At 50.8% G+C, this 10,563-nt stretch overlaps 1 protein-coding gene across 1 annotated transcript; it reads right to left on the bottom strand.

Annotated features, from left to right (window-relative positions):
* Positions 1–3,286: 3,286 nt before the first annotated feature.
* Positions 3,287–10,339, bottom strand: LOC115834658. The gene is made up of 3 exons (XM_030810051.1): positions 10,292–10,339; positions 5,182–5,192; positions 3,287–3,575 (listed from the first exon to the last, which is right to left on the bottom strand). Exons 1-3 carry the CDS (start codon positions 10,337–10,339, stop codon positions 3,287–3,289), a joined length of 348 nt encoding a protein of 115 aa, XP_030665911.1.
* Positions 10,340–10,563: the final 224 nt, after the last annotated feature.

Here is a 10,563-nt window from a genome sequence, read left to right as displayed (position 1 = left end):
AATATCCATCTATGTGTGACTCAGCCATTCCACTCCTGGGTATTCTCCAAAGGGAGGTTAAAGTGCACAGCCTCCCCAGATCTCATGCACAAAGGTTCCCAGCGGCTTTATTTGTAACAGCCCGAAGCTGGAAACCACCCAAATGCCCATCAGCAGGTGCTTGGGTAAGCAAAGGCCTGGAGTCACCGTTGGTTCAGTTGTTGGCCTCTCCTTCTGTCTCTCCAAGCGCCCTAGGGCAAGTGGCATACTTCAAGCTGAGCCTTGGTTTCCTTTCCTGTGCAGTGGGTCTAGTGAGTGGGCCTGATTTGAGGTGGTGGGCAGGATCAGCATGGCATCGCTGCGGGAAGCTCCCGGCCGAGTGTGAAGGGCCCAGCATGGAGGGGAGGAAGATGTCAGGCTCCAGGCAGCCCCTGACGCTGGCAGTGCTGGGGCTGACCCTTGGCTGCCTCAGCTCTGGGAACCCCATGCAGCACGAGGCATCTGGGCAGGTAGTGGGGCCATAGGAGACGGCAGGGCCTGGGCTGTGGCCCTGTTCCCTGAAGGGCTCCGTATGTTCCGTGCAGCGGGCAGGGTCAGGGGTCATGTTTAAACGCGGGGGAGCCCAGGGCAATACCTCCAGGCCGCATGCTGTCCAAGTGGCGTGGGCGGGCGGCCCCTTAGATGGTCTTGGGACAGCATAGCAAGGCCCTGGGCACTCACCTGACCAGTCACGTGGGGGGCCGCCTGAGGGAACAGGCGGATCCAACCTATGGTGGGGGGCTGGGACTTAGGATGGTTTGAGGGGTGCGCCGAAAGCCTGGGAAGGAGCCTGGGTGGCAGAGTGGATGCCCGGCACACACACTCGAGTGGACCAGGGATGGTTGGCCAGGCCACAGCTTTCCCGTGCCCAGCACCCTGGTAGCCAGTTCAGAGTGACTGTCCCAGACCTAGCTGAGGGTCTGCAGCTAAAGCAGGGTGCACCTGGTGTTTCTGGAAACCCCTCTCGCCATGCCACCTCGTGCCAGCTCCAGTGGCCCCCGTGTCGGTCCTTAGGACTCTGGCCACCCACACGCTGAGCTCCCGCAGGGCAGGTCCTGTGCCCAGCACACAGGGGAAGCTCAGCCTGTGTGCCAGCTGAATGGTGAGATTGGTGGGAATGAACAAATGAAGCATCTCTCTCCCGCTCCACTCCCCAGCTTCTCAACCACAGAATCTGTGCCTGGCTCAGGAAATGTACCCTCCGTGTGGGTTTTCTATTGCTGCATAACAAATGGTCACCAATTGAAAAGCTTAAAATGGCATTTATCTATTGTCTTAAAGTTTGGGCAGGTCAGGAGTCAGGACATGGCATAGCTGGGTCTTCTGTCTCATGGGGCTGCAGTCAAGGTGCCAACTGGAGCTGGGGTCTCCTCTGAGGTTTGGGACGCTCTTCCAAGCTCTCGCAGTTGTGGAAGATTGCATTTCCTTGCCCCTGTTCCTCATGGGACTGGATCTCCAAATCCCGCAGGAGAGTCTCTGACTTCAAGGCTATTTTGGAAGGGCTCACCTGATTAGCTTGGGCCCACCCACGATCATCTCCATTTTCATTAACTCAAGGTCAGCTGGTTAGGACCTTAATTACACCTGCAGAAGTCCGGCATCTTTGCCATATAAAGTAACCTCATCACGGGAGCACATCCACCCTCTTCGCAGCCCTGCCACCCTCCAAGTTGGGGAGTATGCAGGTGTGTAGACACCTGGGGGCAGGGATGCTGGAAAGCGTCTGAGGCTCCTCCCAACCACGCTCTCCTTGGCTCTGAGACTGAGTCGTGGCCCCAGGTAGGTAATGAGTGAAGCTTTGCGGAATGAATACGTGAGGGAATGAGTGAGTGAGTGAATGTGTGAGTCTGGCATCTTCCATCAAACTGTGACCTTCCCAGGGCCAGAGTCCACACTGGACTCACCTCTGAAATCCCAGGGCACCCTCCCTGTTTGTGTCTCTCTCTGTGTCCAAATTTCCCCTTTTTAGAAGGATGCCAACTAGTGCTCCTGGTTACCTATGACGCTTCGAATGCTCACCTGAGCGAGTGGAGGAGGGAGTGGCACCTCTGTCTCTCCTCAAGGTCAGGGTCTGTGCAGAGCAGCTCCAAGACCCATTCCTCTGGGAACCAGGCACAGGGCTGCAAGCTCTGTCCTCGGCACCATCTCCTCTGGCTCCTCCATGCAGCTGCCCCTCCAGTGCACAGCAGCAGCCCCCAGGACAGCACTGACCACACAGGGACCAGTGGAGGCAGGCTCCTGGCTGTGAGACCTTGGGCGAGGCCTTCTGACCCTCCGGGTCTCCATCAGCAAGAGAGGGGTGGCAACACCTGGCTGGCGTGAGGATGGAGCATTCCCCGCATGGCCAGTTCTCAGGGCAATGCCTGGTGCCGTCTAGATGCCCACACCGTCGCCTCCTTTCATCCCTCCAAGAGCATCACCAAGCAGTTGCTGTCATTATGCCCATTTTATGGCTTGGTAAACTGAGGCACAGAGAGGTTAAGTAATACATACAAAGCTGGGGATCGGGCCCAGACAGTCTGGCTGCAGCCGTATTGGAAGGGCATTCCCCCTCACCCCTGATTACTGGGTCCCTGAGTGGTGAGTTGAAGACCCCGCTTTCGACAGTGTGCTGTGTGACGTTAGCAAGCCAGCTGTCCTCTCTGTTTTGACCACTGTGTTGGGTTTCCTGGGGCTGCTATAACCAAGTGCCACAGGCTACACGGCTTAAACCACAGAAGTGTATCGTCTCACAGCTCTGGAGGCCAGAAGTTCAAAATGAAGGTTGGGCAGGGGTGGTTCCCGCTGGAGCTCTGAGACGAAGATCTGCTCCAGGGCCTCCTTGGCTTGGAGGTGGCCGCCTTCCTGTTCCCAGGGCACCCTCCCTGTTTGTGTCTCTCTCTGTGTCCAAATTTCCCCTTTTTAGAAGGATGCCAATTAAATTGGATTCGGGCCCACCCTCATGGCCTCATTTTAACTTAGTTACCTCTCTAGCGACCCTTTCTCCAAACACCACCACATCCCGAGGTACTGAGGTATCCTGAGGTACCACATCCCGAGGTACACTCCAACATATGAATTTTGGGAGAACATGATTCAGCCAATAGCAACCACAGCAAACTGAGGTGAATTTCCATCCTTGCCCCAGGTAGCACTGTGAGGGACTGAGCTGCTAGGCACCTTAACCGTTTTATTTTTATTACCTGGGGCTCCGAAATCTCACACCCAAACCTTGGGCTGTGCGTCTGTCCCTGGGAGGTCCTGACCTCACTGGCCTGTGACCCGGGGCTTATCTGTCACTCCTCTTTCTTCTGGATTCCGGTTGCAGGCGTTGATCGCTTCCCTGGGGTTTATTTTGCTGGGTGTCAGGCAGGAAAAGGGTCAAATTCCAGCATGCGGGTCTGATGTTGCATACCAGGACAGCCGGCATGGGCCGCTTCCCCTGGCTGCAGGGAGTTTGTCCAGACTGAAGAGGATGTGGCCCTGCCAGTGGCCCAGGGCTGCTGCTCCTCCAGGGGCAGCTGAACTCAGCACCCAGCCTCAGGAAACAGCAGATTTGAAAGCAGAAATCCTTTTCTCTGAAAAGGGAAAAGAAAGTTCCTTCTCAGCATCTCTGGCTTCTTCTCCCCTCTGCTGACCCCAAACCGAGGCACTCATTTTACCTTAGCAGGGGTAAGAAAAAAGGCATGTTAAAAACATTTTGTTTACACTTATTACAAAAATAACACATCGTCTTTTACCTCGACGTGTCCCCAATCTCCCCTCAATCATTAGCGGTGACCCTGGGTTGGGGCTGATTCCAGACATCCAAAACAAAAGGAAACACTCGACCTCACCCCTTCCCTTGCATACGGCTTACTATCTATCTATCTATTTATTTATTTGAGTTACACAAGCAATATATGTTCAGTATGCACACCTTAGAAAGAAGAGATAAGCAAGCCCAAAGGGGAAAAATATCACCTACAACCTCTCAGCCACTAATAACCCTCACAAAGGATTAGCATGTACCCTTCCATTCTTCTTCCGACACACGTGTGCATGGCTGTGTGTGCATTTACACAACTGTAGTTATGCACTCATTCAATCCTGCAAACTTGGTGTCAGGGTTTACTGACGGCTGCCTTTCTTATTAGATAATTTTTTTAAATTCCAGTTAAAATTAGCAAAGGCGGCAAGGTGCGGTGGCTCACGCCTATAATCCCAGCACTTCGGGAGGCTGAGGCGGGCGGATCACCTGAGGTCAAGAGTTCAAGACCAGCCTGGCCAACTTGGCGAAATCCCGTCTCTACTAAAAATACAAAAATTAGTCGGGCATGGTAGCGCATGCCTGTAGTCCCAGCTACTTGGGAGGCTGAGGCAGGAGAATCGCTTGAACCCAGGAGGCGGAGGTTGCAGTGAGCCGAGATCGCACCACTGCACTCCAGCCTGGGCGATGGAGTGAGTCACTGTCTCAAAAAAAAAAAAAAAAAAAAAAAAAAAAAAAAAAAATTCATCAAAGGCAAGGGGTTGTTATACACCTTGACATTAACAAAATGGATTTTAAAAAGAGAAAAGTGGGTTCTGGGGAGGATGTGGCGAAGCTGGCACTCACACACGTATCAGCAGGTTCACAGGTGTGAAGCACACATGTGCTCAGTACTGCCTTCCCACGCGCACCCACATGCACCCAGGCGCACCCATGCACACCCACATGCACCCACGCGCACCCACACACACATGCGCACTTGTGTTGAACCTTTGTCCCTTGCCTGTCCAACACCTCTCCTACTTCTTCCTCTCGTTTTTAAAGTTAATTTAATTTTTTTCTGGCAGTTTTAGGTTTACAGAAAAATTGAGAAGAAAGTGCAGAGAGTTTCCACAACCGTCCCCTACCCGCGGTGTCCCCTATTACTAACATCTCACTTTGGTGCCGGGTGTCAGGTACCAGGCGTCCTTCTGGCCACTCTGATAGGCTCCTTTGTCACAACTGAGGAGCACCGGGGATTACTTTGTTATGAGACTAAGGCTCCTAGTTTACATGAGGGCTCACACTTGGTGGAGTACGTTCCATGAAATTTGACAAATGTTATGGGGACATGTGCCCACCGCACCAGTATCCTACAGAAGAGTTTCACAGCCCTAAACATCCTGTGCTCCTCCTGCCCATCCCTCCTTCCCTGCTAACCCCTGGCAACCACTGACCTTTTTACCATCTCCAGAGTTTTGCCTTTTCCAGAAAGTCACGTAGTTGGAATCATAGAGAAAGTAGCCTTTTCGGATTGGTTCTTCTATCTAGCAATATGCATTTAAGCTTCCTGTGAGTCTTCCCATGACTTGTGAGCTCATCCCTTTCTAACAAGAAAAAATATTCTTCCCTCTGATTGGCCCAGGGATGACCCAAGCTGGACCAATGAGAGTTCTCCCTGGGATTTCGGCCAGAGTGGTCTGAACATAGACTCTCTCTTCCCATCAGAATCACAAAAGTCCCTCATGCTGGCCTGAAAGTGAAGCCAGCATAGAGACAGCAGATGCACAGAGATGGTGTTCTCATGCCATCATTGTCACCTTCTCAGTCGTGTGGTGCCTAAGATCTACAGCCGGGTTCTCTTGTTACATGAGCCAGCATGTTCCCAGTTTTGTACAAGGGTTAGGGCTTCTGTTACTTGCAACCAAAACTCCTAAGATAGAGACAAATGTTTTTACGTGGACCTTTTTTTGTCAACAAATTCATATGATGTTATTATTTTAAACATTTTTATTAGGGCAAGATTTATATACAATAAAATTCACCCTTTTAAAATGTACCGTTACGTGAGTTTGACAAACACAGCTGTGTTTGATCCCATTGCCACAATTGAGATCCAGGACAGCCTCATCACCACAAAAAACTTCTCACGCTGCTCCCCCTCCTCCAGCTCCTGGGAAACACAGAACCCGTTTCCTGCCCCTACAGTCTTGCCTTTTCCAGAACATCACATAAATAGAATCATATAGTGTGCAGACTTTGAGTTGGCTTCTTAGCATGATGCATTTTGGACCATCCATTTGGCTTGTTCTTTTTCATGACTCAGTAGTATTCCATTGAATGGATGTACCACAGTTTGTTCATAGTTCTTCAGTTGAAAGACATTTGGGTTGTTTCTAGTCTGGGGTGATTAAGAATACAGACTCTACACACATCTGTGCACAGATCTTTGTGTGTACTTAAGTCAACTCTAAGGAGGTGCCAGGACCTTGAAGTCAGGACAGTTGGGCCCTCAAAGGATTCTCCTCCGCCTTGCCACGTTGCTTTCAGAACTCAGACATATTGTAAGAATGAGAAAGAGGGTTGCTAGGAGAAATCCTCCTACAATCATCAGAAGAAAGCCTTCCAGAAGCAGCCACCCCGCTCTTCTCTGTTGCCCGAACGAAGCCCACCATCAGATGATGAGATTCAAGGGTCCAGTGGGGTACAGTGTAACGTTTTGATAAACACATACAATAGGGAATGATTCAATCAAGCTATTAACATATCCATCTCCTTGCTCACAGGTATCAAAGCATCACATAAATATACAATTACCATTTGTCAGTGCAAAATAATGTTAATATACAATTACTACTTGTCAATGCAAAATAATATTAACATACAATCACCATTTGTCAATGCAAAATATTATTAATATACAATTATCATTTGTCCGTGCAAAATAATATTAATAATAAATATGAATATTAGCAATGCACAATAATGTTAACATAATTAATATTAGTCAGTTAATAATAATTAATACCCAATACAAAATAATATTAATAATAAGAGCATCCAGTTGGAGTTGCCAGGATGGAGATAACAATGACAAAAATGATGATAATGATTATCTAATGATTCACTGAGCCCTGGCATGGGTCTGACACCCACGTGTTATTTTTTTCAGGTCTCATAATACTATTCCAGAGGTCCCTGTCCCTAGTGTCACTGTGAAGATCCTGAAGCTTGGACATGCTCTAGGCAGAGTGAGAGGCACGCCTTCTGTTCACCCGAGACCCACAGTCTGCTTTAGATCCCAAGCAGGTGTTTACGGCACTTCCCCCCGAATGACCCTCACCATTGCATCGCTATTCTCATGGCTTGTTCCATTTGGTGCATCCATAAGGAGACTCACCCCAGGGCTGGGCCAGGAATTTCACCCTCCCACCTGCTTCCAATTCACAGGTGGGACCTGGCTGGGCCCTCACCACTGTCTTACCCTGGCTGGGCGACTCAACTCAAAGGAAGCCACGTACGCTGTTCAACCTGGTTGGAAATGGAAAGGACTTTGGATGCCATCCAGCTGAGGACTGCCACACCACTGAGAGACCCAGGACAGAGAGACACACGGCAGGCCACTGGCAGGGTCCTGCCAATGGGGTGGCTGACCAGAGCCAGGCCTGGCCAGTCCCAACCCTCCTGCCAGCAAGGATGCAGATCAAAGCAGTGCATGGGCTGTTTGATTTTCTTGTAGGGTCTTGCTGAGTGGATAGTTTCACCCTGGGCTGCTCAGATCTCAGCGACAGGGAGGGAGAATGTGTCCTCTGTCCTCTCACGCCCTGTGTCTGTGCTCCTTGCAAAGGCTGTGAACACATTCACGTGGATTTAATTAATCACCGAAGCTGTGCGTCCACCTCTGGATTTCCCTCTCAGTGGGTTCCCATGTTTCCACATGGTGGGTTGAGTGTCTGCACGCTAACTGGCTCAGACGTTTGGACGGTCTCCATTGTCAGCATCATTTATTCATTCAACAAACATCCACCGGGCATTTCCTGACTGCCAGATTCTCCTTTGGGTGCTGAGGATGCAGCGGTGAACAAGTCACCATCCTCAGGAGATGACATTCTGTAGTTCAGGGAGATGAACAATAAACCAAATAAACAGTAAGTAACCATGAGATGGACCATGTTGGGTAGGCATAAGTGCTCTGGAGAAAAACACAAAGGCAAAGGAGTGTAGGGGCATTGGGCAGGTGCCTCTGTGGACACCAAGGCCAGCTCTGACCTTCCTGAGGGGGGCGGTCTGAGCAGGGGTGGAGGGGTGCCAGAGGGAAAACCTGGATGCCAGGGTTGGGGAAGTTGCTTCAAGAAAGCACAAAAGCCCCCCAACACGAGAGCTTGGCTGGTGGGGAAATGCGGAAGTTTCGGTGGGCTGGGGCAGGGTGAGTGACGAGCATTGAAATAACAGGACGTGGACGACGACAATCAGCAGGTCTGTCTCAGCAGGGGTCTCGTTACATGGGGCGGGGAGACTATTTCCTTGGGATCAGTGTTTAGGCCTAGAATCATTAGCTTTGGGGCTGCGTACATTTTCGTGGCCCTGGCTCAGTAGTTGTTATCTCTGTATTGTTTTCCCTCTGTCCTGTTCCAGTTTATAGTTACCACCAACAGGATATGATTATCATGCTAACCAACCCTTCCTGAGCACATGCGTGCTTCACACGCATGAACCTGCCGATGCCTGCGTGAGCATCGGCTTCATCACATCCTCCCCAGCACCTGCTTTTCTCATTTTAAAATAATTTTGTTAACATGAAGGTGTAGAACACCTCTCTCTGGCCTTTGCTGATTTTAACTGGAATTTTAAAAATCACTTAATAAGAAAGGCAGGCCAGGCGTGGTGGCTCATGCCTGTAATCCTAGCACTTTGGGAGGCTGAGACAAGCAGATCACCTGAGCTTAGGAGTTTGAGACCAGCCTGGACAACATAGTGAAACCCCATCTCTACTAAAAATACAAAAAATTAAGTGGGCATGGTGGCGCACGCCTGTAGTTCCAGCTACTCCAGAGGCTGAGGCAGGAGAATCGCTTGAACCTGGGAGGCAGAGGTTGGAGTCAGCCGAGATCACACCACTGTACTCTAGCCTGGGTGACAAAGCAAGACTCTGTCAAAAAAAAAAAAAAGAAAAGAAAGGAAGGAAGAAAGAGAGAGAGAGAGAAAGAAAGAGAGAGAGAGAGAAAGAGAGAGAGAGAGAAAGAAAGAGAGAGAGAAAGAAAGAGAGAGAGAGAGAAAGAAAGAGAGAGAGAGAAAGAAGAGAAAGAAAGAAAGGAAAGAAAGAAAAGAAAGAAAGAAAGAAAGAAAGGAGAAAAGAAAGGCAGCCATAAGTGAACCCTAACACCAAGCTTGCAGAATTGAATGAGCAAATCGTGTCCCCTCTGCCTGCCTTTCTACCATCATTGCATACGAAGCTTGTTACTTATGTCTTCATCTCACAGTGTCCCCAAATCTGGGGCTGTGTGAGCTGATTTTGGGTGGGACACAGATGGCTGAGATTTAGCACTATTGTGAAGGGCGACTTTTAATGTGTAATCTATTTATGGCAAGTGACGTTGATCCACCACATATGGCAGTGCTATCAAGTAGCCAGTAAAAATACATTTATTTAAGAAAATAAGCAGAGTGGAAGCATCGTGTCAGTGATGGGACAGGTGGTATTCAGCAGCCTCAAGGTGCTGGCGGCGGCTGATGTCTTAAAGACTCTGCATTGTCTCATTTAATCATCCCAAGCGTGGATACTGGAGGGAGTCTTTTTTTTGAGACAGAGTCTCACTATGTCACCCAGGCTGGAGTGCACTGCCACAATCTCAGCTCACTGCAACCTCTGCCTCCTGGGCTCAAGCGATTCTCCTGCCTCAGCCCCCCAAGTAGCTGGGATTACAGGTGCATCCCACCATGTCTGGCTGATTTTTGTATTTTTAGTAGAGACGGGGTTTCACCATGTTGGCCAGGCTGGTCTCAAACTCCTGACCTCAAGTGATCCACCTGCCTTGGCCTCCCAAAGTGCTGGGATTACAGGCATGAGCCACAGTTCCTGGCCTGGAGGAAGTCTTATTAGCCTCATTTCATGGAGGAGAAACTGGGGCTCCAGGGCATGGAGGCTGCCTGTGGCCATGCAGCCTGGGTGGCCCATCAGCCTGCTGTGCTTTTATCCTTGACAAGCACGCCGCAGAGCAGCTGCATTTCTAATGTCAGGCTTCTGCTTACATGCAGTTGGTCTTCTCCTGTGAATGGGGAAACTGAGGCCTTGGAGGTCAGCCAGCAGGTCAGGACTCAGTTCAGCGCGGAGCTGGGGCTCTGGCCCCATCCAGGAGCTCCCCCAGCAGCCAACTCTGCCAGCCTTTGATGCCTCGCTGAGACAGAGGTCTGGGCCGTGGCCACTCACCCACTGGGCCCACATCCCCACAGGCCTGGGCTCTGGATGCTGGAGGCCTGAGGCTGCACCCCAGGTTCTGGCTGGCCTGCCTGCCACGGGGCCAGGGCTGGGTGCTTTCTGCTGAGTCACTAACAAAGCTCAGGCCTGACCACAGGACATTTCTGAGATTCCAGGACTGGCTCCACAAAGGCCGGCATCGGCCCTGCGGCAGGTCCGGCTTCACCCAGCCCAGAATCACAGCCTCACAGAGTCTAGAGGGCCCGTGGGGACGGGAGTCCTGGGAACCGAGGTTGGGAGACAATGGGTGGCCCCTCGGTGTGGTGTCCTTTGCTCACCCCTCAGCAGGGCCCTGACGGAACTGGCAGAGATTCATCTTCATGGCAGGACTTCAGGCAAGAGAGGCCCCAGGGTTGAAGACAAG

This window comes from Nomascus leucogenys, chromosome 4 (genome assembly GCF_006542625.1).
Source record: "Nomascus leucogenys isolate Asia chromosome 4, Asia_NLE_v1, whole genome shotgun sequence".
Classification (NCBI taxonomy): domain Eukaryota; kingdom Metazoa; phylum Chordata; class Mammalia; order Primates; family Hylobatidae; genus Nomascus; species Nomascus leucogenys.
Note: the sequence above shows the minus strand (reverse complement) of the source record. Positions and strands in the feature narration are given on the sequence as shown.